The sequence below is a fragment of the Rana temporaria genome, chromosome 10 (genome assembly GCF_905171775.1).
Source record: "Rana temporaria chromosome 10, aRanTem1.1, whole genome shotgun sequence".
Classification (NCBI taxonomy): Eukaryota; Metazoa; Chordata; class Amphibia; order Anura; family Ranidae; genus Rana; species Rana temporaria.
The window spans coordinates 73460972-73488897 of record NC_053498.1 but is presented as its reverse complement, the minus strand read 5'-3'; the positions used below and the strand labels follow the sequence as shown (position 1 = coordinate 73488897).

General features: G+C 40.5%; 1 protein-coding gene across 2 annotated transcripts in view; it reads right to left on the bottom strand.

The window, feature by feature from the left end:
- The window catches only part of DSCAML1 (DS cell adhesion molecule like 1), a 395567-nt gene that overhangs the window by 14470 nt on the left and 353171 nt on the right, over positions 1 to 27926 (bottom strand). For both annotated transcript variants that reach the window (XM_040325463.1, XM_040325464.1), the window contains exons 17-27: positions 26112 to 26352; positions 25186 to 25332; positions 22205 to 22360; positions 21827 to 21966; positions 13577 to 13730; positions 11339 to 11456; positions 7845 to 8008; positions 7628 to 7726; positions 6661 to 6849; positions 3334 to 3621; positions 2138 to 2293 (exon numbers count right to left, since the gene is read on the bottom strand). In XM_040325463.1, the coding sequence (XP_040181397.1) occupies positions 2138 to 2293; positions 3334 to 3621; positions 6661 to 6849; positions 7628 to 7726; positions 7845 to 8008; positions 11339 to 11456; positions 13577 to 13730; positions 21827 to 21966; positions 22205 to 22360; positions 25186 to 25332; positions 26112 to 26352 (1852 nt within the window). The remainder of the gene's footprint in view (positions 1 to 2137; positions 2294 to 3333; positions 3622 to 6660; positions 6850 to 7627; positions 7727 to 7844; positions 8009 to 11338; positions 11457 to 13576; positions 13731 to 21826; positions 21967 to 22204; positions 22361 to 25185; positions 25333 to 26111; positions 26353 to 27926) is intronic.

The window sequence follows — 27926 nt, the reverse complement described above, 5'->3', positions numbered from 1 at the left end:
TTGCAGTTCAGTAAGTAATATAGGTGTTTGATCCCCAGGCAAAACATAACGTAGTACTTGGTGTAGAAACCCTTGTTGGCAAGCACAGAGGTAAGATGTTTCTTGTAGTTGGTTACCAGGTTTGCACACATCTCAGGAGGGATTTGTGGGCTACTCGTTTTTACAGATCTTCTGTAAATCCTTAAAGTTTCTTGGTTGTTGCTTGGCAACTCAAACTTTCAGCTTGCTCCATCCATTTATACATAGGATTAAGGTCTGAAGACTGGCTACCTTGTTGCCTTGGCTGTATGTTTGAAGGAAGGTATGAGGAAACAAGGTTATCATCCAAGACATTACAACATATTGCATGGTCCACTGGCTTCCTCAATGTGGCAAAGTAGGCCTGTACCTTTAGCAGAGAAACACCCCCAAAGCATGTTTCCACCTCCGGGCTTGACTGTAGGGATGGTGTTCTTAGGGTCAGAGGCCTCATACACACGACTGAGGAACTCGTTGGAAAAGACACATCGTTTTCCTCGACGAGTTCCTTGTTAGGCTTGTTGAGAAACTTGACAAGCTTTCTTTGCGTACACACTGTCAAGACCAAATCTCCTCGTTCTCAAACGCGGTGACGTACAACACATACAACGGCAGGGGAAGTTCGATTCCACTGGCACAACCCTTGGGGCTGCTTTTGCGAATCTCATGTTACTGCGTGTTAAGTAAAAGTTTGGTAAGAGACGATTTGCACTTTTCAGTCTGTTACAGCGTGACAAATGTGCTATCTCCATTACAAACGCTACTTTTACCGAAGGTGCGCTCCCGTCTCATACTTTATTCTGAGCATACGCGGGTTTCTAAGCATACACACTATCGTATTTCTCGTTGAAAACCAGCCCGACGAGGAACACGACGAGGAAATTGAGACTCCCGTCGAGGAAAAAGGGAACTTGTTCTCTTTTTTCCTCGTCGAGTTCCTTGACAGTTTTCTCGATGAAAAGCATTCACACTACCGTTTTCCTCGGCAAAAAAAGCTCTGCCACCAAGTTTCTTGATGGATTCTGTCAAGGAAACCGGTCGTGTGTAAGAGACCATAGTCAGCATTTTTCTTCCTCCAAACACTGCTAATCAAATTAATGCCAAAGACTAAAATTTTGGTCTCATCTGACCACAGCACTTCCTTCCAATCCTTCTTTAAATAATTTAGATATTCATTGGCAAACTTCAGGCGGGCATGTACATGTGCCTTCTTAAGAAAGGGGGGCATTGCGGGGCGCTGAAGGATTTCAATACATGGCGGTATATTGTGTTACCAATGGTTTGTTTGGTGACTGTGGTCCTAACTGCCTTTAGATCATTCACAAGCTCTTCCTGTGTAGTTCTGGGATGATCCCACCACTTTTCTCATGATCATCTATACCCTATGAGACGAAATCCTGCATGGATTTCCAGACCGAGGGCGATTGATGGTTATTTTGCATTTCTTCCATTTGTGAATATTCGCTCAAACAGTTGTCTCCTTGTCTCCAAGCTTATTGCTTATGGTCTGGTAGCCCATTCCAGCCTTGTGCAGGTTTACAATCTTGTCCTTGAGGTCCTTTGACAGCTCTTTATTCTTGCTCATGATTATGAGGTTTGAATTGGAAGAAAGATTCTGTGGTCTTTTATACACATAAAAAGTCTTAAATTGACAGGACTAATTTGTGTACCACATAAGCACATACTGTAGCCAGTCTGTGGGAGCCAGAAATGTATAACATTTGTATCAAGTGTTTTTTTTCAGGATTTTTGGTTAATGTTTTGTCTCTATCATTTAAAATACACCTATGATAAAATGTATAGACCCTTTATTTCTTTGTAAGTGGGCAATCTTACAAAATCTGCAAGGAATCAAATAATTATTTTCCCCACTGTATTTGATGCCCCTCATAAATGTATGTTATCGGCTTGTTTAGGTAAACAGGTCTACAGTAAGAAAAATGATAATCTGAAAAGTGTTGCAATCAGATTTCACATAAAATGTGATTCTTATTGGTTTACATGGGTTTCTGCAATTTGTTTATAGCTTGCTGCCTTGCTGGAACTTGTTTACAATGTATGACATATATTTTTCTTGTGTGTATTCTATTTGAAAATCCATTACATGTCTCTTCCTCACCTCTAAGCCTCTTCAGTCTCTTCTCTTTCCTCTTCTTACGTATTATAAATAAAAGTGCGACTCCTACTGTGGCCAGTATGACAGGACTAGCTATGGAGAAAAGCTTCTTGACATCATCACTCTCACCCTGAGCCGACTTAATAGGAGGAATAGTACCTAGGGAGTTAAAGTTATTTAGATTAAGAATTGTTATACATAAAGACAATAAAGACGATAAATTGGTAGTGCATTGTTTTTCTAAAGGCTGAATTATCGTATATCTATTTAATAAAGCAGTGCAAAAATTAATAGTAATGTACAAACTCACAGCAACCAATCGAATTTCAGCCACATCAGAGAAAAGGTGTCTTTTGAATAGCTGCTAAGGTTTACTGTGTTTTGTACATTGCTATTTTCTGTATGCTTGGGTTTGTGTTCCGATTCATATCTTGATTTTTGGCTCATGAAGCTGTTGACTTGTCCAACTTTTACCTGAGCTGAGAATATGGTTAGAGAGAAATATTTCTCTTACCATAGGAAGCGATTCTATCTGTCATTTTATAGTGCAGGTTACAAAATGATAGTTGCCACTTTGTAGCTTGCAATGAACAGATGTCCACACAATTCTTTCCTTCTTTTTTCATGGATAAAATGTAATGTACAATGATCTGTCAAAGATTATACTACATTGGGAGTATAGCAGTAAAGAAGAGAAAGTCCATTAACAAATATGTCAATTTTACTTTTTCAAATCTAATATTTAAATTATCAGCAATAACACAAACTACTACCATTTACATTATCTAAAACCATAATTCTAACCATCATTATCTGTTAAAAGTTAATAGTTAATGCATTTTGCAGAAGAATTCAAATGCATAGAATTCTCCTTTAATCAGGGCTAACATGAAAAAACTTTTAGCCCCGAAAAAGGGTGTTTCCATAACCCTCAAAATGTATAGGATGCTAACTTTTAATAAATATGATTTTTCAACTTGGCTTACTCACTTATACATCTTTTTGGGACTCTACTTCTTAGTACATTACAAGTTTCACCCAATATCTCAAAACAAGTAAAGGGTAACTTTGGGTTGACAAAAATTTTTTGGTCTTCTGGTCATCTCAACAAGATATGTGTATTTACAGTAAATATATAAATTTTTAATAAGAAAAAGTAACTATTTCAACAGCGCAATTGCTTCCAGAGAAATACTTACTTCCATCGTAATCTAGTGTGGCAAACTGTGATGTCTCATTCCCACATCCAGCGCTGTTACAGGCCCTCATCTTTAGCTCATACCAAGTGGCCTCACGCAGATCTGTTAGAAAGACATCACTAGTAACATTTCCACGGATGCTTTGCCATTGCCAACTATTTCGGGGGCGATACTCAAGGATAACAGAGGTAATTGGACATCCTCCACTGTTCCAGCCATGGAGGTTCATTCGGGCATGAGTTGAATTCACATGAGTAAAAATAGGCTGGTCTTTGTTAAAAGATGGCTCTGCAAAATATAACAAGATATAATAATAAGAAAAGGACATACAATATTTATCATAAAAAAGAAAAATCAGGTATATCAGTTAACACAGGATTCCAGACAAAATGCAAAACAAAATAAAAATAGGTTGTGTGTTTTCTATACACACATAATTGCTTTTGGTTTTTGGATGCCTCGTTCGGCAGAAAAAATCCAACACTACTTAAAAGTGGTTGTTAACCTTTAAATAAAGTATAAACAAAACATATACCTTTCTAGTGTGTACCTCTTTAAATCCAGCGCACTAAGTATAATTTCTGTCTGCTGCCTCGTTCCTCTGTTACCTGCATATATCACTTCTGACAAGTTTTCCTGACACTTAGGCCTTGTACACACGACCGAACATGTCTGCTGAAACTGGTCCGCGGACCAGTTTCAGCAGACATGTTCGGTCGTGTGTACGGCCGAGCGGACAGGTTTCCAGCGGACATTTGTCCAGCCGACCGTTTTACAGCGGACAAATGTTTCTTAGCATGCTAAGAAACATGTCCGCTGGAATCCTGTCCGTCGGACATGTTCGGTCGTCTGTACAGACTTACCGTACATGTCCGAGCGGCCGCCATCCCTCGCATGCGTCGAATCACTTTGACGCATGCGTGGAAGCATTGAACTTCCAGGGCCGCGCACGTCATCGTCGCGGCGCGGCCACGTCCCCGCGTATCGTGCACGCGGGGATTTCTGTCTGATGGTGTGTACAACCATCAGACAGAAATCTCCGGGCGGACATGTCCACTCAAAACGGTCCGGCGGACCGTTTTGAGCGGACAGTCCGTCCTTCTGTACGAGCCCTAAGAGGTAAAAAGGTGACAGGGGAGGAACCTCCAGCACACAGCCTGTGACTAACATCCTCAGCTTTATTCCTGTGTGCTATGTGGGATGGGGGGTAAGGCCTGTCCCTTTTCTCCAATCAGCTCTCACTAAGCTCTGCAGAGCATAACTTCAGCTCCATGCCCCCATTTTCTGAAAGCTCAGACAAGCTGTATAAATGCTGGACTTAGAATGACTGTAGAGAAGAAATGACTGCAGATAAACAATTACAATTTATGTACGAGGATTCTTTTCCCCTCTGTTTATCAGAGATGAAACCCGAGTCTAGTCACTTCACTGGTTATATGTCAGGCCCCGTACTCACGACCAAACATGTCTGCTGAAACTGGTCCGCAGACCAGTTTCAGCAGACATGTTTGGCCGTGTGTTGGCCCGAGCGGACCATTTTGGGACGGATCGGACAGGTTTCCAGCGGACAACTGTTTCCCGGACTTGTTTTAAAACAGTCCGCTGGAAACCTGTCCGCCCGGACATGTACGGTCGTCTGTACAGACCTACCGTACATGTCCTGCCGCCCGCATCCCTCGCATGCGTCGAATGACTTCGACGCATGCGTGGAAGCATTTTTAAGGCGGCCCGCCCACGTCGCCGCGTCATTGTCGCGGCGACACCGCGTCATCGACGCGGCGACACCGCGGACACGCCCCGCGTAATGTTTACGCGCGGGCTTCTGTTCGATGGTGTGTATAGCCATCGAACAGAAGTCCCCGGGCAGTCCCCGGCCAGACATGTCCGATGGAAACGGTCTGCAGACCGTTTTCATCGGACATGTCCTGTCGTGAGTACTCGGCCTAAGGGTTTACAATCCTCAAAAAAGTTACTGCTCTGCCTTAGCAGAGCTGTTGTGTGCACTTCTCATGACAGATCATCCATATAAACCGATTCCAAAAACCTAAAACTGTTCATATACTCAACTTCCTTCAATTAACACAACAAAATAGGTCTTGGCAATTTTGCTCCTAAAATCTACCATTAGCTCCTTTGTTTTATTGACATTAAAGGGGTTGTAAACCCTCGTGTTTTTTCACCTTAATGCATCCTATGCATTAAGGTGAAAAAACTTCAGTCACTGACCAGCCCCTGATCATCCCCCCCCCCCGTTTTACTCACCTGAGCCCATTCGTTCCCACGCTGGAGAAGTGCACACCCTCCCTGGCCGGGTCTTGTTTCTTGATCGGATAGACTGACAGCAGAGCAGTCATTGGCTCCCACTGCTGTCAATCAAATCCAATGACACAGGCGCAGGGGGTGGGGCCGAGTCTGGCATTCTGTGTCTATGAATGCAAATGCTGGACTCGGGAGCGCGCCCACGAGATAACCCAAAGGGAGAGCGCTTCTCCTAGGGGGTTGTCCGATGCGGGGAGGAGCCACGAGCACTATTTGGGGACCCCAGAAACCGAGTATTGGGGCAACTCTGTGCAAAACGAACTGCACAGTGGAGGTAAGTATGATATGTTTGTTATTTAAAAAATTGAAAAACAAGGGTTTACAACCCCTTTAAACTGCAAGTTCTCTGCATCAAGTCTCTATCTCTGTACGATAATCATAGCGTCATCTTTACCCTTAATATGGGGAGCAATTGTAGAAAAAAATGTTTGGACAGCCGCACTCTGGAAAAACCTTCTCGGTTGCCTTCTATATTGATAAAAGTTATCAAACACCATACATCACAGCAAAGACAGGGGCATACAGCTGACGTTTCGCACTACAATCAGTGCTTACTCATAGCTTGAGTAAGCACTGATTGTAGTGCGAAACGTCAGCTGTATGCCCCTGTCTTTGCTGTGATGTATGGTGTTTGATAACTTTTATCAATAAAAGGCAACCGAGAAGGTTTTTCCAGAGTGCGGCTGTCCAAACATTTCTTTCTACAATTGCTTCGTGCATTGCCGGCACCTGGGTTTCTCTGAGAGGATACGGATTCATCCACATACCTAATTGGAGCGGTGACTATCTTCTCTTAATATGGGGAGCACACAATATATAAAAGTAAACTATAACAGGCTAAGCAACCCCCTTTAAAAAATGTATTGTTTTTGTACACCTAATGTCTGTACCAGGCTGTTTTGTTGAACAGTAATACTTTGTAGTGTAAGTGAATAGTTAATGTATTAGGTGAAGACGAGTGCTAAGCAATTACTGTTATAGAAGGATGTCAAAGTATGATTTCCCCACCTCTCCCATGAGTCTTGGCCTCGATGATTTCACTGATTCGCCCAGCACCAACACTGTTTTTGGCTGCTAGTTTTACTTTGTACCATGTGCCACATCTTAAATTCTCCAGTCGGAATGATCGCTCAGAAGAACTGATGAACACGTCTCTCCACTCTTCACCATTATCTACAGAGTATTGAAGGACAAATCCTTAAAGAACACAAAGCAGAAAGAAAAATAGTTAATAGACCATTAATAAAATAATATACAGTATATGGATCATAGGTTTTTTACATCCATCCACATCCATTTCTGAAAAATAATAGCACTCCCCTTGTGTTGGTATAATTCTGTTCTTATAACAAAATTGACACCAAATCCTATTTTTAGTGAGCAAGATCTATAGTACTAGCATGAAACAAGGTTGTTTTCAGAAAAATAAATTGAGTCAGCCAATAAGCAGCTGAGCCTGTCAATTCTGAAACATTAAGGATAAAATAAGCAATTAAAACCTGATTGAAGTTATAACATACTTTTAAAATTAGATAAATCATCTGGCTGGAGTTCTGTACATCTGGTTCTGTATTGGGTTATAAACATGTCTTTTGACATTTGTATTTATCAAATAATTGTAAAATATGTATAAGTATGCTTGATGCATCTGACAACTGCACAGTATATATTATTTGTCAGGAGATGGAAGCTAATATTGCTTCTATCTTTGCTACCAAGATTTTGTCCTTTTAGCTAGAACAGTGATGATAGCCCCATGTTTCAATGACAGGTTTCTTTTAATATTATTGCAACTGCATTGGAAAATAAAAACTGATTACTGTTAAAAATGTTATATGTTGGTAAAGATTTTAAAAATGGACTTCACTAAATATTTGATATATTTAATTTCTAAAGACATCCTTTCTAAGGGACAGCAGTAGTTGCCTTCTAATCTTCACAAGATGTTATTTCTCTTACACCCATGTTACAATACCTCTTATTGAGCTGCCACCGTTGTCTCCTGGGATCCATGCCAATGTGATAGAAGAGGCTGTGGATTTAGATACAGTGAGGCGAGGCTGATCTGGGGGAACTTCAGAAGGAACCAGAAAAATAAACAATATATTACTACTTGTGGTTGGACCTTTTAAAAGGCATTTTTTTTAGTTTTGCCCCACTTTATTACTCTTGTCACATTCCCATACTCTTACCTTGCACCAAGAGGTTTACAATAATTGTATCAAATCCCCAAGTGTTGGTAGCTGTGCAGGTATAATAACCAGAATCCTCTGCTTTGACAGAACGTAGAGTTAGTGTGCCATTGGGATGAATTAATCTATGCCCATCCAATGCCACTGGAATAGCCGAGTCCTCACTGCAGTTTGAGAGAAAGAGGTTTAAAACATAATTATGATTTTAACACTGTTTTACAGCATTGGCAGCCATACTGATCAAAATATTTATATTGGTAATTAGCATGTCACAGTCTCTAGACCAGTATCTAATATTTGGAAGTACCTCATGGGAGCAAAAAGGGATCACTAACCCCTGCATATAGAAACAATCAAAGTATCTTTGCTTGACTGCTGAAGTACTTCTACATTTAACAGATTATTTGGTCTCTTGAACATCTGAAATATCTCAAGAGTCCTGCCAACAAACTTCCAAAGACCTGATGGAGGGACATATTTGTAAATCCTGAAACATGTTGGCAGTAACATCTTGTGTCATCTTCATAAGGGCTAATACATTTGGATATCTAGACCCTGTGACAACTGGTATGGTGCTCACTTTGGATTCAAAGTGTTTGGATTCTTCCTGGGGTGCTCCTTGAGGTCCCCTGGTGTATGTGAGCTGCCTTGGCCAGAGCATTATGTTCAATTAATCAATCCTCTTTCCCATGATATTGGACTAGAATAGCCAAATATCTAATACCTTGCACCAATACCACTTAAATACGAATTGAAGGGCTATTTGTTATCTCCTCTCCTCAAAACATGTTCCTTCAACATACACTGGAGAGAGAAGTTGGCTAAAATTGCTGTAGCCATTCACTACAATTCCCCTTAATACGAACAAGCAATTAGCAGAACAAAAATGGAAAGCAAAAAACCGCGCTACCACAACAAAGTCTATAGGCAGCAGCTAACGTATGATAAACAAAGATAATAAACAATAAAAAAAGCCGCGCCCAAAATTAAAATTAAAAAGTCTGTAACATTCAACAGATGGAGGAATGATGAAATCCCCCGTAGTATCAATCAAATATTTCAAGTGGAGCCTTCAGTGATGCTTGGTATAATGAAACTGTGACTGGTCAAAACTTCAAACCACCAGGTGACATGCATGCGATCTGTGCAAATCCTCCACCATAAGTATAAGCAGCTTACCAGATAGCAAGCCTTTAACACAGTTGGCTATAGCCCAGCCACGGCCTTTCAATCCCCTGGACACTAGGTTAGGACACTTCGTGCTCAGCGGCAGGATCCCAGGCTCGGGGGTTAAGTGGAAAAAGATTGCGGTTCACCCGCAATTACAACCCATCAGAAAACGGCAGCAGTCTAGTGGTCCACAAAACTTCTCTATGGAAATGTTGGAGTCTGTAGATCACTTCTCCACATCTCAGGAAATGTCTCTAAGACCCGACTTCCTGGGACATCGTATTTCATTGTTCAATGAAATACGATGTCCCAGGAAGTCGGGTCTTAGAGACATTTCCTGAGATGTGGAGAAGTGATCTACAGACTCCAACATTTCCATGTGGACCACTTGACTGCTGCTGTTTTCTGATGGGTTGTAATTGCGGGTGAACCGCAATCTTTTTCCACTTACGTTACACCGCCGCAAGTTTACAGCGTAAGTGCCTGATTCACAAAGCACTTACCTGTAAAATTGCGGCGGCGTAGCGTAAATCCGCTCGGCGCAAGCCCGCCTAATTCAAATGGGGCTGGCACCATTTAAATTAGGCGCGTTCCCGCGCGAACGTACTGCGCATGCTCCGTCCGTAAAATTACCCGACGTGCATTGCGCTAAATGACGTTGCAAGGACGTCATTGGTTTCGACGTTAACGTAAATGGCGTCCAGCGCCATTCACGGACGACTTACGCAAACAACGTGAAATTTAAAATTTCGACGCAGGAACGACGGCCATACTTAACATTGGTTACACCACCTAGAGGGCATGCTTAGTTTTCTATGGAAACGGCGTAAATTTAGATCGACGGGCAAAGCGGACGTTCGTGAATCGGCGTAACTAGTCATTTGCATATTCTACACCGACTGCAATGGAATCGCCACCTAGCGGCCGGCCTAGAATTGCAGCCTAAGATCCGACGGTGTAACACAGTTACACCTGTTGGATCTTAGGGCTATCTATGCGTAACTGATTCTATGAATCAGGCGCATAGATACAACAATCGTATCTCAGAGATACGACGGCGTATCAGGAGATACGCCGTCGTATCTCTTTTGTGAATCTGGCCCTAAGTACCTGCAAATACGGGTCTCCCTGATTGGCCCGGCATGACTCTGAACTGCTATTTTTGTAACCAACAGCACCATTTTCTGATATATAGACTACCACAAGATTCCATGGTTCTATGCAGTAGTGTCTGTGGGTGCCATTACCATCAGCAGGTGATACATATTGAAGCAAAACTAAAGTTTTATTTTTTTAAATACAAATTCTTCGAAATAGCAGGTAAAAACAGTACATGCCCGCATACTTGCAAAATTTTATTGGGTTACACTTAATGCATATACTATGTTATTCATATCTTGCAGAGCCTATTCCATTTACTTTATTAGAGGGAGGTGATGCAGGCAGCTTTAGCGTCTGTGGGAAGTGATGTAATTATTGCCTATTAGAAGTTTTCTTATTTGCATTCTTTGCCAGGAACCAGGAATGTAATCGTACAGTTCTAGCCCCACAATAATCTTCCCTCTCTCCTGCTCTTTTATCAGCTACTTGTGACTTGTTTTACTAAATGCAACTTTTAATCAATGAGAAGTCAAAGCTGTTGTTCTGTGCAGTACTGTAATTTGTTCCTTATGGAAATATAAGAGCATAATGATATACTAAGAGGGAGGTGTGGAAAGACCATAACTTCTGGGCTGTGAAGCCAGGAGAGATCAAGCCAAGAACCAAATAGAATCATTGGCCTTGGTGCTATATCTGCACAGTAGCTAAGAAACCTACTGAAAACACTGCAAGAAACATGGCTATTAATGAACTATTTGTAACTGCAATATGTTCACATACAAATAATTGTTAGCTCTGCTTTAATCTAACCCTTCATAAATCACATAACATTGGTTCACATATAGTCTGATATTACCCCCTGTTACCAATTTTTCTTTGCAATGCAAGTCAATAATGACTGAAGCATGAAATTGTCTTTCACTATACAGACTATTCCATTTCTTGTCTGTCAAGGGTTGCTTGTCACATAAGAAAAAGATCCAAAATTAAACAGTGCTGGAAAAATAATCTAAAGATTCATGGAAGATATGAAGATACCAATGAGAAGATACACTGACTGAAAAAAAGATACAATAGGTTGAAATATGCCAACACTTTGCATCACTTGCACATTAGTAGACATGTGAATGGAAACTTATAAAAACATGCATCCATGGTTTAAGGAAAAATGCTGGGATATCATTATTTAAGATGTTATAATGTTGGCAGGTATAACAATTTACCTGTCTTTAGTCCATTTAATGGCTGGTCCTGGCTCCCCCACTGAGCTGCATGGTAGACGCACATCTTTCATCCAAGGTGTACTTACAGTGCCTCCAAATGATATAATTTTGGCAGGAGCTACAATACAAAAACATAGTTCTCTTATAGTTAGTAACAAAAGACAACATCGGTAAGGTGGAAAAGACATTCTATGCCGTGTGACTAGGTATTTAAATGCAGATAAAAACACTGCAATATATTGAACCTAAATTCAGATGTCTTATATTATAGAGCAGGGTTTGTACTGCATTAATTTTCAAAAAAAGAAACTATATCAAAACTCTTTTCCCTAACCTATTTTCCTCTGTGATACTTGGTGTCTTTCCTGCTAGTAGTTATTTTATAATACATATGCATTATTTAATCTATTTATTTCAAGCACAGTATGGTTCTTTCACATAGACTCCGCTCTTGTCAAGACTAAGGCTTAATTTCCACTGACGTTTTTACATCCACTTTCCTGAGCGTTTTTTACAGCTTAAAAACGCCTGTCCATGTTATTCTATGGCATCATGCCCACATAGGCGTTTTTGAGCTGCAAATGGCATAGGCGTTTTTGAGCTGTAAAAAAAACGTGGGACCAGGGCGTTCTGTGGCTCCAGCAATAGAGCTGTAAAAACGCCAGACATTAAAAACACTCAAAAACGCGCAAAAACGCTCAAAAACGCTACAGGCGTTTTTAAGCTGTAAAAAAGGCTAACACAAGTGGCTGTAAAAACGCCAGTGGAAATGAAGCCTAAGAGGGGAACTGTAGAGACATTGCCTGGTGTTAATATGGCATATATACAATTTCAGAACCATGTGATCGACATTACATACTGTATATACAGTGTGTATGTGTATATATATATATATATATATATATATATATATATATATATATATATATATATCATTTGAAAATTTTGAAGACCAAGTGTTGGTAAAAGAGTTGGTAATTATGTTTATTCTGAGCAATCTGAATGTTCTTCTGAAAGATTGGGCTCTAGCATTTTGAATACATTTGAATTTTTTTTCCTGTAGTCAATTTTGTTTATTCACATTTGCAAAAACGCACAATGGAATGCAAATTGTAAGAAATGTAAAAATCATAGATACAATTTGGAAAAAAAAAATTTCGCCTCCTGAGACAAATTATCACACGTCTTGAGCGAGTTTTCTTATATTTTAAAATTATATTTTAGATGTTAAGGATGAAATGGCAAATTTTGAGCATGATTTGACACGGTGCACATGTAAATGTTAATTCCATTTTATTAAAAAATACATCTAGGGGCATTATGCACACTCCTGGAATCCTGTGATTGGCTCTCAGTGTTTGGGAGCCTATAAAAGAAGTATGTTATAAGCCGTATATATAACTAACATTCTGCCTAGGTTCACACTGCTGCGAATTCAAAATCGCGGTGAAATGCGCGATTTTACGGCCGCGATTTTGCCGCGATTTCGGCCGCAATTTAATGTAAATCGCGGCCCGAAATCGCAAAAAGTAGTACAGAAACTACTTTTTGAAATCGCAGATGCGGCGTCGCACTGATTAGGACAGTGCCATTGCCGACAATTGCCGCCGATTTGAGATGCGATTTGACATGTCAAATCGCATCTCAAATCGTTCCAAATCGTACCCAGTGTGAACCAGGGCTGAAAGGATTGTCTTTTTTCAATAAAAGTGGAGTTACACTTTAAGCTCACCCTTCAGGTTAAATTAGCTAAATATATCTCAGGTGCATCAGAACAAAAGGTGTGCAAAAGCAGCCTCAGGAGAAGATCCTGCCCCCTGTCAGCAGCTGTAGGGTTGAAACCTTGCTCTCTTTGTGGAAGCTGTGATCTCTCTGCAGAGGTCCAACATGCCCCTTTCGGAGTCAGAGCCAGAGCCCTCCAATCAGCAGGGAGCATGAGCTTCGCCGATTTGAGAACTATAAGTCTGAATTTGTAGGGTGTAGTGTGTCAGACTTCTACATAGAGATATCTGCTTCCACACAAGGAAGAGTCCTACCCTACGGCTGTTGGCAGGGGAAAAGCTTTTCTATTCAGACTGTAGCTGCTTTAAAAAGAAAACAAACTAAGACATTGAACATCTTTTTTTCTGATGCAACTGGAAATACGTTTCGATGATACTGACTGAAGGTTCAGTTTGGCCTAAAACCTGGCCTTCTTCGTATCTATGTGTTAAATGCTCAGATTTGATACCTCCATACCTTTGCCATCTGGTGTAATCATTACTCTTTCGCTTACATTGCCCCGTCCAGCAGACGTAACTGCAGCCACCCAAAGCATATACTGTTGCCCTCGAAGTAGGTGCATTATTCGATAGTGAAGGAAATCAGGACTTGTTTCATACTCACTGGGAGCCTGAAGAAAAGGGAAACAACAGTAACATTCTAATTAAAATCAGCAGTTATTTAAGACACAACATAATTAAAATAACAATGGGTTAACACATTTCATGTGCACTATGTTGCTTTAAGAGTTGCACACAGGCAAGCTCCCTCATTCCTAATTAACTCTAATTAGCTGCCTCTTTTTAGCCTGCAGTGCCACCCTTTCCCATCTAGAGACTACAGGAAAAAAAACTTCAAAAGAATGAAAACTTCAAAGATTTTCATTTTATTCAGATGAAACTTCCTCCGTAAGAGAGGGGAGTGGAAGACCAGAGGGTGGCATAGAAAATGGAGCATGACGAAGATAGGATAAGTAGAGCTTGGAGAGAAGGAAGAGAGAATTCAAGAGGAAACAATGTACATGGCAAGAAGCAGCACAATAAAAACAATGACAATTTTAATCTATTTTTAGATATGCTGTTGTCTGTATGACTACCCTAAAAAGCCATTTAAAAAAAATATATATATATATATTTTTCAATATATTTATTAAAAAAATAAAAAAGTACATTTTCAAAAGATAAACAGAATGCTCTGCAGAAGTACATTAGTATTTATTTTACCAATATGTGTTCTGTAGTCAAGTTCTCTTTATTTTGATTGGCCTATGGCTGTAAGTAGTGTACCCCAAGGTTCAAATTTAGGACCACTACTTTTTAACCATTCATTTTGTTGTCTTTCTCTGGACCAACAATGGAATAATTTGGAACTATATTTTGAATACATCTTTAGTTTATCTGTACTAGATAAATACAGAAGCATACTGGTGTGAAAAACATTTTATTCTGACAGATTTGATTTAGTGAGAAAACGTGTGTTTGGGATACTGCCTATTGACAGCAGCAAATGGCTTAACAAAAGGAAAAACTATAATGATTTTTAGACAATTTTATAATTTTTGAAGTTTATACAGTGCCTTGCAAATATATTCACCCCCTTGGCATTTTACCTATTTTGTTAAATTACAGTCTTTGGTTCAATATTTTTTAAATCTGAATTATATGTGATTGATCAGAACACAATAGTCTAAGTTGGTGAAGTAAAATTAGAAAAATATATACATAAAACAATTTTTCCAGAAATAAAAAAATGATAATTGCCATGTGCGTATGTATTCACCCCTTTGTTATGAAGCCCATAAAAAGCTCTGGTGCAACCAATTACCTTCGAGAGTCACATAATTTGTGAAATGATGACCACCTGTGTGCAATCTAAGGGGCAGATCCACAGAGCAAGTACGCCGGCGTATCTACTGATACGCCGGCTTACTTTCAAATTACCCACGTCGTATCTTTAGTTTGAATCCTCAAACCAAGATACGATGGCTTCTGGGTTCGATCCGACAGGCGTACGGCTTCGTACGCCTTCGGATCGTAGGTGCAATACTTCGGCGCCCGCTGGGTGGAGTTCGCGTTGTTTTTCGCGTCGGGTATGCAAATTAGCTTTTTCCGACGATCCACAGACGTACGCGCGGCCGTCCCATTTTCTAACGTTGTCTGTAGTCTGCTTTTTCCGGCGTATAGTTAAAGCTGGTATTTTGCGGCGTATAGATAGACTTGCCATGTTAAGTATGGCTGTCGTTCCCGCGTCGAAATTTGAAATTTTTTTTTTTTTTGCGTAAGTCGTCCGTGAATAGGGATGGACGTAACTCACGTCTAAGTTAAAAAAATGACGTCCTAGTGACGTCAATTAGCGCAATGCACGGCGGGAAATTTCAGGACGATGCATGCGCAGTTCATTCGGCTCGGGGACACGCTTCATTTAAATGAATCACGCCCCCTAATCGTCGATTTGAATTCCACCGCCAGAAATACACTACGCCGCCGTAACTTACGGCGTGAAATCGTTGAGGATTCAAAATTCCGCCAGGTAAGGTACGGCGGCGTAGCGTATCTCTGATACGCTGCACGGATGTAATTCTCTCTGGATCTGGCCCTAAGTGTCACATGATCTGTCATTACATATACACACCTTTTTGAAAGGCCCCAGAGGCTGCAACACCTAAGCAAGAGGCACCACTAACCAAACACTGGCATGAAGACCAAGGGACTCTCCAAACAAGTAAGGGACAATGTTGTTGGGAAGTACAAGTCAGGTCCAGGTTCTAAAAAACAAACAAATCTTTGATGATCTCTAGGAGCACCATCAAATCTATCATAACCAAATGGAAATAACATGGCACAACAACAAACCTGCCAAGAGACGGTCACACACCAAAACTCACAGACCGGGCAAGGAGGGCATTAATCAGAGAGGCAGCACAGAAACCTAAGGTAACCCTGGAGGATCTGCAGAGTTCTACAGCAGAGACTGGAGTATCTGTACATAGGACGACAATAAGCCGTACGCTCCATAGAGTTTGACTTTATGGCAGAGTGGCCAGAAGAAAGTCATTACTTTCAACAAAAAACAAAATGGCATGTTTGGAGTTTGCGAAAAGGCATGTGGGAGATTCCCAAAATGTATGGAGGAATGTGCTCTGGTCTGATGAGACTAAAAGGCTAACTTTTTGGCCATCAAAGAAAACGCTATGTCTGGCGCAAACCCAACACATCACATTACCCAAAGAACACCATCCCCACAGTGAAACATGGTGGTGACAGCATCATGCTGTGGGATGTTTTTCAGCAGTTGGGACTGGGAAACTGGTCAGAGTTGAGGGAAAGATAGATGGTGCTAAATACAGGGATATTCTTGAGCAAAACCTATACCACTCTGTGTGTGATTTGATGCTAGGACGGAGCTTTACCTTCCAGCAGGACAATGACCCCAAACACACTGCTAAAGCAACAATTGAGTGGTATAAGGGGGGAAACATGTAAATGTGTTAGAATGGCCTAGTCAAAGCCCACACCTTAATCCAATAGAAAATCTGTGGTCAGACTTAACGATTGCTGTTCACAAGCACAAACCATCCAACTTGAAGGAGCTGTAGAAGTTTTGCAAGAAGGAATGGGCAAAAATCGCAGTGGTAAGATGTGGCAAGCTCATAGAGACTTATCCAAAGCGACTTGGAGCTGTGGTAGCCTCAAAAGGTGGCTCTACAAAGTATTGACTTTAGGGGGGTGAATAGTTATGCACACTGACTGTTTCTGTTATTTTGTCCTATTGGTTGATGGCTTCACAATAATAATAAAAAATCTTCAAAGTTGTGGGCATGTTCTGTAAATTAAATGATGCAAATCTTCAAACAATCCATGTTAATTCCAGGTTGTGAGGCAACAAAACACGAAAAATGCCAAGGGGGTGAATACTTTTGCAAGGCACTGTATATTTGTATGCTAATGTTTTATATCTGTTCTTTTTAATACACATACCATTTTAATTTTACAAAAAACAATAACCACTACTCAAGACAAAGAATTCCCAGAGCAACAATGGTTACCTAAGGAGACAGCACAACAGTAATACATTACTTCAACAATGTCTAATTAAAATCAATAGTTCAAAATGTTGTAATTTATAGAGGAACAGTCCCTGGTTATGTAGAATCATTTCCTATTGAGGAGAGTAATATTGATTTCTAGTAGGCAGGCTGATACATGGGAGGGTTGCATCTATTTGTATGCTATCACTTTCCTTGCGATATATAACGTTTTATGTAAAAATCCTGTCACATATTTATCAGCATCAGGGTTAGGGTATAGTCGACTAAAATTCTTTTAACCACCTAAGACCTGGACCAATATGCAGGTAAAGGACCAGGCCCCTTTTTGCGATTCGGCACTGTGTCGCTTTAACTGACAATTGCACGGTCATGCGACGTATTTTCCTAACAAAATTGGTGTCCTTTTTTCCCCCACAAATAGAGCTTTCTTTTAGTGGTATTTGATCACCTCTGCGTTTTTTATTTTTTGAGTGAAAATTTTGAAAAAAATTCTTTTTTTTTTACTTTTTGCTATAATAAATATCCCCCAAAAATATATAAAAAAACATATTTTTTCCTCAGTTTAGGCTGATACGTATTCTTCTACCTATTTTTGGTAAACAAAAATTGCAATAAGCGTTTATCGATTGGTTTGCGCAAAATGTATAGCGTTTACAAAATAGGGGATAGTTTTATTGCATTTTTATAAATATTTTTTTTTTACTACTAATGGCGGCGATCAGCGATTTTTTTCGTGACTGTGACATTATGGCAGACACATCGGACAATTTTGACACATTTTTGGGACCATTGTCATTTTCACAGCAAAAAGTGCTATAAAAATGCATTGTTTACTGTGAAAATGACAATTGCAGTTTGGGAGTTAACCACTAGGGGGCGCTGAAGGGGTTAAGTGTGACCTCATATGTGTTTCTAACTGTAGGGGGCGGGGCTGGATGTGTGACATCATTGATCGCCTTTCCCTATATCAGGGAACAGACGATCAATGACAGCGCCACTGTGAAGAACGGGGAAGGTGCGTTTACACACACCTTTCCCCGTTCTTCAGCTCCTGTGACCGATCGCGGGACTCCGGCGGCGATCGGGTCCGCGTGTTAGCGGTTTTGCAAGTATCTCATTACAATCTATTTATAGATCTTGAAAGAGAGCAGGCAGAGACTTTAATTACTAGCCAAAAATATCATAATTAATAACCAAATATACCAGAATAATAATGTATTCTCAGTTGAACTTCTGTCTAGTCTAAGGCCGCGTACACACACGATCGGTCAAAACTGATGAAATGGACTGAAGGTCCGTTTTCAACAGTCCAAACCGATCGTGTGTGGGCCCCATCGGTCAGTTATCCTTCGGTCAAAAAAATTAGAACTTGCTTTAAAATTTGACCGATGGATGCCTAACCGATGGGTCAAAACCGATCGTTAGTATGCAAAAGCATTGGTTAAAAACCCGCACATGCTCAGAATCAAGTCGACGCATGCTTGGAAGCATTGAACTTCGTTTTTTTCAGCACGTCGTTGTGTTTTACGTCACCGCGTTCTGACACGAGCGGTTAATTAACTGATGGTGTGTAGGCGCATCAGACCATCATTCAGCTTCATCGGTTAACCGTTCTCATCGGATGGACCGATCGTGTGTACGCGGCCTAAGTGTTAAAAATGCATGCAACATTGGCTGCTTGGAACAACTTTTCAACTACTTCCACAAGCGCGTTTATATGACATCTTACAAATGTATTTTCTGTTAATATGTAGTTATTGAAACACGATATCTGATCTACAGTTTCACTTTTTATTAAATCTCTTGAGTGAATGTATCTGGACAATAACATATATCTATACACTTGCCCAGAAAAAAAGTGATTGGTTGCTAGATTTCAATCTTTACAACATGTTCAGATGTTCTTTGACCACCTCAATGCTAGACACTTTCACCCCATTCCTGCCCAGGCCAATTTTTAGCTTTCAGTGAATTCACTTCGAATGACAATTACTCAGTCATGCAAGCACTGTACCTAAATTAAATATTTATAATTTTTTCCAAACATAAAGCTTTCCATTGGTGGTAGTTAATCACCACTGGGTTTTTTTTTTTATAATATAATCCAAAATGTTGAAAAAAAAAAACACGTGTTTCTGTTATATAGTTTTGCAAATAAAAAATCTTTTTTCATAAATGTATCCAATATGTATTCTGCTACATTTCTTTGGCAGTAATAACCCAACTCTGTATATTATTTAGTCTGTGTGAAAGTTATAGAGTCCACAAACTATGTATACATTTGAAAACTGACCAGTCCTAACTGCCTATCTTAATTCTTGAGGCCCAAAATGCCAGGATAGAATACCCCCCCAATTTACCCTTTTTGGAAAGCAGACAGTCCAAGGTATTTAGTAAGAGGCATGGTGGGTTTTTTGAAATTATAATTCTTTGTCACAATTTTTTGGGGGAAAATTAAGAGGTTAAAGTTCTTGTTACTCCAACACTTCTTATTCCTGATATGTCCCTGCTGTACCATGTACATGTATGGGAAAGTATCCTGCTCTCTTTGTAGCTCTCCATTTATGTGAAATCCCTGGTGTTCCTGCCAGTCCCTCTGCTTTCTTATTAAAAACTGAGAGGAGAGATCACTGTGGCCAATTCTCTAGCCATGCCCCCACTGCACAGTCATTTACTGGAAAGCTCAGTGTGCTGCTGCTTCTCCTATCCCAGCTCTTACGCAGCTAAGAACAGAGGAAATATGATAATTTATAAAAAGGGTAAAATGGTATATGCTCTCTCCCTTGATCTACACCATTCTTTAGGTATGTAAGCTCAGGACCACTACCCATGTTCCTCATTTTATGCTTTAAGTTATTGTAGACTAAAATACTATTTAACCCCACAGACTTGGAAGCATCAGCCCCTGATGAGTGCACTTAGCACGAAACGCGTCGGCCATTCAAGGATGCCATTTAACTCCATATCTTAGTCACCAGTCACCATTATATACAACCTTCTACCTCATGTCTTTTAATCGCACTGTGGCATCCAAGGAAATCCGTGTGCCTATCCCCCACTCATGGGAAGCTGTTTTTTGTTTTTCATACTGTATTGTATTAATTATTGATGGCATTGCATGTCCCTGTGTCCATGTTGCATATGTGAAGCCATATGTCATGAGTTTCCTGGTTGACATTGTTATGCATCTCTATTGTCCTTTACTGTTATGTCTACATGCCCAGCTCCTGTGACTCTGAGAGTGTATCACACATCGTTATGCATGTTAATAAACATGTTTTCCTTTTTGTACTCCCACCCTGTCTGGAACCTCATTTAAAGTCCCAACCTCCTTGTTCTACATTTGTACTAGGGATGGAAGGGCAGACATGTGCTTCACTCAAAGTCACACCTATGTGTTTGCATAGCCCCCCCTTCCTAAGTACTTCTATGACGCTTGGCCCATCATTTGCATGGGGTCATGCCTAATTAGCATGACTCACGCCCACTTCCACCTTACGCCGAGGGAACCCAGCGCAGTTTGGGAGGCAAGTGCTTTGAGAATTCGGTGCTTGCCTCTCTGTGTGACGTTGGCGTAGCGTATATTAGATACACTACGCCAGCATAAATATGCGCCAATGTATGTGAATCCGGGCCAACGTTTTTTTATCACTGTTGCAACCAAACCATACTTCTGTGTGACCATACCACTGCTTTTTAAATTGGCCCTTTAGTGACTGCCCTGGAAAGAGATATACTGTTGTGGAAAGTGAGACATAAAATGTTCTGGAGCTCCATTAGTAGAGAGAGGCATTGCCCTGAAGAAAATTTGACTTACTGACCTAGCGACTGCATTGATGCATGCTTGTGATCTCTAAAGTAATTTTAAAGGGACTGGATGGCTAAAGTCAGTCCAGGTAAAAAAAAAAAAAAATTAAGAAAGTGCTTCCTTCAGTAACCTTGCCGGTCAGTAACATCCACTGCACCACTTTTAATTGTTATATCATATCAGCTGCCTGGGCTTCTATAGATGTAGTTGTGCTGAAGATCCCACCACAAAATGGCATCTAGTTGGCTAAACCTAACATAGGACTACAGACCAAATCTTTTTACATTCTGGATAGCCTGGAAAAAGACTGGTATATGTTTATTGCTGTTTATGTCCCTGTTGAGAAGAGTATGCCTCACTGGTGCAGAAAGTGGGTGGAAATTCTGATCACTGTCACTGTAACAAATGTAGAGGAAATATCAACCAAGGACATCTGTTCTGTTAACAATGGTTAATAATAGGATTTCCACTTCTTTAGGCAGGAGACTTTATTTTGCTTTATATCTTAGACCCCTTTTACACTGGGGCGGTTTGCAGGCGCTATTGCGCCGACGTGAAAAAAGTCCTGTTAGCCGCATCTTTGGAGCAGTAAAGGAGCGGTGTGTATACCGCTCCTGCCCATTGAAATCAAATTAAAAAAAATAGCAGCACTTTACCACCAACGCTGCTCCTGCCGCAGTGTAAAAGGGGCCTTAAAGGGAAGGGTAGCGAAAATCTCCTTTAAAGATAAATGGTCAACATCAAAAACTTCCCGATTTGCTTTCCACTGTCTTAAAGTCACACTTTATTTTGCCATGATGGTAAAGAATGCATTTACATTTTTCATATATAAACCTATAACAATAATACTTCATTAGAAAAAGAAACTTACAGGCTGGCCAGATCCAGGAACTGAACAAAATATTGTATATTTTCGGATAATACCATTTGGTTTGGTTGGAGGTAGCCAAGATACAACAACACTACTGGATGAAGATGGCACTGCTTTAATCCCAGCAGGAGGACCTGGAACTGAGAAAAACAGAAAGTAACAGTTATGTTACAAGTATGTTCACTAAACAACACACTAAACAAATATCCTCCACCCCACTGCCTTCTAATGTTCTTATGATACACCAAAAGAAGGAGATGAGGTGATGAAAGGGGAGTTTATAGCTCACAGTCTCTCCCACTCACCACCTCTTACAATAGAAGGTGACAAAATCTAGTTTCACCAATAACAAGGTCATATGAAGCCAAAATTACTTACTATCTTCCTTGGTTTGTAGATATAGAACACTGCTGCGGACTCCATCTCCTGCTTGTGTGTATGCCAGAACTTGCACACTATAGTTAGTAAATTTCTCAAGTGCCTTTAGCTCCACACGCTCACGTGGTGTGGTTATATTCTGCATTTCCCCCCATTCTGCATATAGAAAAAAAAAGTATGGAGTTGAAAGTAAAGCCTAACAAATTACAGAAACAACCAACCCTTTATGACCCTTAAACTGATACTTTAAGTCAAAGCTCCCCCTCATATCTCATTATCAAGCCATTCTTCTTCTCAAGGTTCTTCTCGTTCACACTCACCCATCATCAGAAAGAACTGCCCATTTACCATTTTGCTCAGTGCATTATTTCTGGACTCATAATTCTGGATATTACACTGATACACTAATGCCCCATTACACATATGCGGGATTTCCGACGGAAACCCGAGAGCATGCTTGGTCAGTCTTTCCCCCTACACACGGCCGGTTTTCCAAACACGAAAACTGCGATGGAGCTTTGGTTGGGAATCCCACCCGTGTGTATGCTCCATCACAGTTTTTCCCATAGGAAAACTGCAAAAAAACGCTGGGCAAAAGTCCGCAGGTTTTCCCTGTGGGAAAAAAGGGAGCTGGTTCTCTTTTTTTGTCCGGCGGTTTTGGGCAGTTTTCCTGTCGGAAAAACTATGAGGAGCATACACACGGCCGGGATTCCCGGCCAAAAGATCTCCTTGCAGTTTTTCCGTCGGGAAAAACGGCTATGTGTACGAGGCATGATACTTGGGTTTACTGCAGTTGGAAGTGCAGAAAGAAAAATAGAGGGCCACAGGACAGATTCACTTAAAATATAGGAGATAGTGAAAGGCCTTTGAATACATAGAATTTGACTGTTAACATAAAATTCAGTAATATTACAAATGATCTCTTGTCTTTGGAGCTAGAAGACATGACAAGACGTAGAAGTTATTTTAACTGCTTTTGGAATTTTATCACATGATAATATTCTTTTCAAAATGGCATGTTTATAGATATTGCTTTGGTGTGTCGTCGTTATTTTTTCACATAAAATTTCTAATTACCCACTGAAAGGCTCTGTTTCCCATTAATTGTTATTTTGTTATGTTATGGCGTTTTCCTTGCTTTCAGAGATGGCAGCATACACTGATGGGGGGGGGGGGGGGGAGCAAGGTATCTGTAATGGGGGGAAGTCAGTAGCAATACAGAGCAGTACTAAGGATTGCTGAGTTTAGAGGTCAGTAGTAAGTAACACAGAGTTTAGTGGTCAGTAGTAACTGATGCAGAGGTCAGTATTAAGCAACACAGAGTTCAGAGGTCAGTAGTGGCACAGAGGGAAGTGGTAAGTGCTGCAGAGTTTAGCGGTCAGTAGTTACACCGAGAGCTGTAGTAAGGAATGCAGAGTTTAGATGTAAGTAGTAAGTGACACAGAGTTTAGCGGTCAGTAATAACTGGTACAGAGGTCAGCAGAAAGTAACACTGTGACGAGACCCCTTCTCGCCCAGGTCCTGCTCTCCCGACACTCCTCTTGCAGATTGCAACGTCTGATGGTCCAGTCATCCAAGGTTCCGGGATCCGAATTACAGCTATGTGCCATTCGGACCCATTAAGAACAAACACCAGGCAGGCTGTATGTAAGTTCAAACAGGACTCTTTATTTTCAAGTACACAGCACACTTTTATACAGAATTTTGGAACATCCCACTCCCAACAACCGCTTTCCTATTGGTCAATTGTAAAGTATATGCAGTCTTCACTCTAGTCCTCCTTGACCATGCAAATGAGGACTTGAAATTGTCAACAGGGATTGGTTCAATAGCTTGGATAGAAAGACTTGTGTATTGAGACAGAAGCCCCAGGGGGTAATCAATGTACACAATAACCCGGTCTACTTAATTACTACCTCTGAGAGGTTACATTGCTTTAGACAATAGAATGCTAATTCAATACAGCTGACAGGCTTCTGACCTTTAGAACAATACAAAGTCCCTTAGCATAAACACATACATCTTCAGACGGGCTGTCTCCGACAGAAGACACCCACACCTGATAATCACAAAGGCTTTAAACAGGCTTATCACATAATGGAAATGTCTCAATATAGCTCAGTAACCACTCCATTACTCCAAGGTCCATGACAAACACAAAGTTCAGAGGTCAGTAGTGACAGAGAGGGTAGTAGAAAGAGATACAGATTTTAGAGGTCAGTAGTAACTGACACAGAGGTCAGTAGTAAGTAACACCGAGTTCAGCAGTCAGTATTAACTGACGCAGAGGTCAGCAGGAAGTGGTCAGGAGAGTTCAGAGGTCAGTAGTGACAGAGGACAGTAGTAAGGGCTGCAGAATTTAGAGGTCAGTGATAAAACGAATTGAGAGGTCAGTAGTGATGCAGAGGTCAGTAGTGATGCAGAGGTCAGTAGTAAGCGATGCAGGGTGCAGAAATCAGTTGTGATGCAGAGGTCAGTAGTAAGCGTTGCAGGGTTCAGAAATCAGTAGTGATGCAGGGGCCAGTAGTAAGTGATGCAGGGTGCAGAAATCAGTAGTGATGCAGAGGTCAGTAGTAAGGGACGCAGAGTTCAGGGGTCAGTAGTGATGTAGGGGTCAGTGTTAAGTGATGCAGAGGTCAGGGGTTTGTAGTAAGTTATTCATCTACTGCTGACCCCTGACCAGGTGCTCCAACTTCTAATGTTGGGCCCTGGCCCTTCCAGTGTCCCTCCCATAGATACAGCCCCTCTTCAACGCTGTCTCATTCTATTCTATGGAAGTCAGCTCAGGCTCTATTTAACCACATCTCTTTAAGTCATGCCCAAAATTCAGCGCAATTAGAAACACACTCCGGCTCGTATTTTTTTGTTCATAGGCTTGAGGGGTCCAACTTATAATCTTGCACAAAGGGCCACTGCTTTCAGAAAACAACACTGACTCACCCCCATCCTAATCATAGCACACACTTTAACCAGAAACTCACCTCCATCTGGATACAGTGACCAGTAAATGACTCTGTAACCCTTAAGAACCCCATTGAGAGAGCTTCGAGGTGGCTCGGACCAGGATATGACAGCTACATCTGAGGTAATGGAAAGAGCTCGAACATTTTCTGGGGGCTGGCTAGGCACTGTATGTGAGACAACATATAGCACAGTATATTAGGTGAAGTACAACTTAATATGGAGACTGTAATAAAATATATATCTATCTGATTAAAATGGAAAGGTAATTTCTGTCTAGATGTTGCTGGTTTAATTTACTCACAGTATTCCTAGATCTCCCGAGGACCATGAAGTGTATATCTCTACATCACAGCATTTGTTTTGCTCAGATATTATTGGATACATTTATGAGATTATTGTGAGTAAAGTGGACTTTAATTAAAAGTGGGTTTAATATATTTTGCCAGATTTTATAGATCTCTGCACCTAAATTCCCAGCTCTGTCTTTGCACCTAAATTACCAGCATCCACCTGCCACAGCTGCTTCGACATGAAAGTGGGTGAAATGAGGTACCTGCTACAACAATAAAAGGAGTAAGACTCAACAATAAGTATATCCTCAGCTATTAATAACCATTTTAAGGACCCGGGGGGGGGGTTCAGACCACCAGTATCTCTAAATAAGGGAATATCAGTTATGCATGGAATGAGCCTATACCAACATCGGTAATTATTCTTAAAGATAATTCTAATTCCCTTTATTATTGTACTACGGGCTAATTTGGAGAATGTGTATATCAACTATAGTTGAAATTTTACTGGACCATCCACATATTTAATAACATAAATTAATACAGTCCTTACACTGGTCATGAATGTAAGAGACTATTCTGATACAGATATAATTATCAGTATAAAAAATGATCAAAGCGTAATGCAGGAAATACAGGAGTATTGTACTTACCATCTTCCAACGTTGTGGCATTAATCTCTGTAGAGGAAGGTCCAGTTCCTGCTCTATTAAATGCTTGGACGACTACACCATATTGAGCATACTTCTTCATGTTGTCAAGTGTGTACACCTCCCCATCACCAGTAGCTTTCATCTCTACAATACTGTACTGCCCGTTACTGCCCGGTCCATTTTCCCGGTATCCAATCTGATATCCACGGATTACTCCATTCTGTAATTCTTTTCTTGGAGCCTACAGGTAAATGTACTTCTATATGTTACATATTCAAGGATGTATATCCCAGACACTAAAGAGAAATATAGCAGTCTAAGCAGTGATATGGTATCAATGACAAACATAAAGGTATACTATGTTTTCTTGCTTACCACACTTACTACATGAATTAACTATAGTAAGCTGAACCTACAATTATCTAACAATAATCTAAAAAAACTTACATTTTCCCATTCAGTTTTGAATAGGTAAGACATTTTTTAATTTTTTATTTTATTGTCTAGATATAAATATGACAAGGCCAAAAAGCAGTGATATTTAGAGTCACATGGATTGGGCAGCAATGAGAAACACTGAATTATGATACTTTATTGACACTTTTGCCACCCAATGTAATTGCTTTAAGCAAATTAATCCATTACAGACCTGCTTTGTTTTTGCTCTACAACACATCACAATAAGGCCTCTTGCACACTGCAGCTTGAAAAGGCTAAAATACATCCCATTAATTGTAATGTGCCTATACACACAGGTGCGAAAACAAGCGCCGTGCATTCTTTAGTAAAAAAAAAATGAAAAAAAAAAAATATTTTTGGTCAGTAACTTATGCCTCATGCACACAAATGACCGCAAATGTCCATTTACATATTGCGCAGAACAACAACACGAGAATACGTTTTCGCGCATTTGCACGAAAATGCACGAGTGCACACAAAATTGCACAAACGCAAATACATACAAAAAAAAGTCTGAAAAAGGCCTATGAGGTAAAATTAGGCTAGCTAAACTTTTTTCTCAGAATAATGGCTGGGCTGTTATCACTGTGTCAGTGTCATAGACTTCAGTTTCACAGGGCAACATCTGCATATATGTTCTCTACGTGCTTAGGTAATTTCCACTGAATTCTTTGATTTTATCTAAAGGATCTACACCAGGGGTGTTCAACCTTTTCACCCTCCTGGGCCACATTGAAAGAAAATAAATTGTCTTGGGCCACACATAAGTATAGCTTATGAGCAGAAAAAGTTGGATAGATCACAAGTTAATGATCACTGATATAGATAATGTACCTGAGTAATAAAACGTAATTATTTTTTTATATTTTTTATTCTAAAAGTAAAAGAGGGCAACATAAAACTAGTGCGATATTTGACACTGTTTTTGATAAACCAATGCATTAATATTTGGTTGGATGAATGTAGTAGCAATTCTCAATGAATTCTCAAAGTGTTCATCAGATATTTGGGTTCTAATTTTGCCCTTACTGTGCTTCATCCTTGAAAAATATTTACTAACAAATATACCATATTTTTCGCACCATAAGACGCACTCCCCCCCCCCCCAAAAAAAATAGGGGGAAATGTCCCTGTGTCCTTTGGTGCGAATACTGACCAGGCACCACCCCCCCTCCGTCGCCAGGTCAGAATATCGGTGCTCGGCTTCTCTTTGGAAGAGAGAGGACAGGATGTGAGGTGGATCCTTGCAGGGGCATACTAAGGGGGGGAAGGCGGTCTGCCCCAGGTGCCAAAACATGGGGGGTGTCAGTGGCGTTGCTATGGGGGTCCGCTCCTCAGCCAGGTCAATTGAAAAAA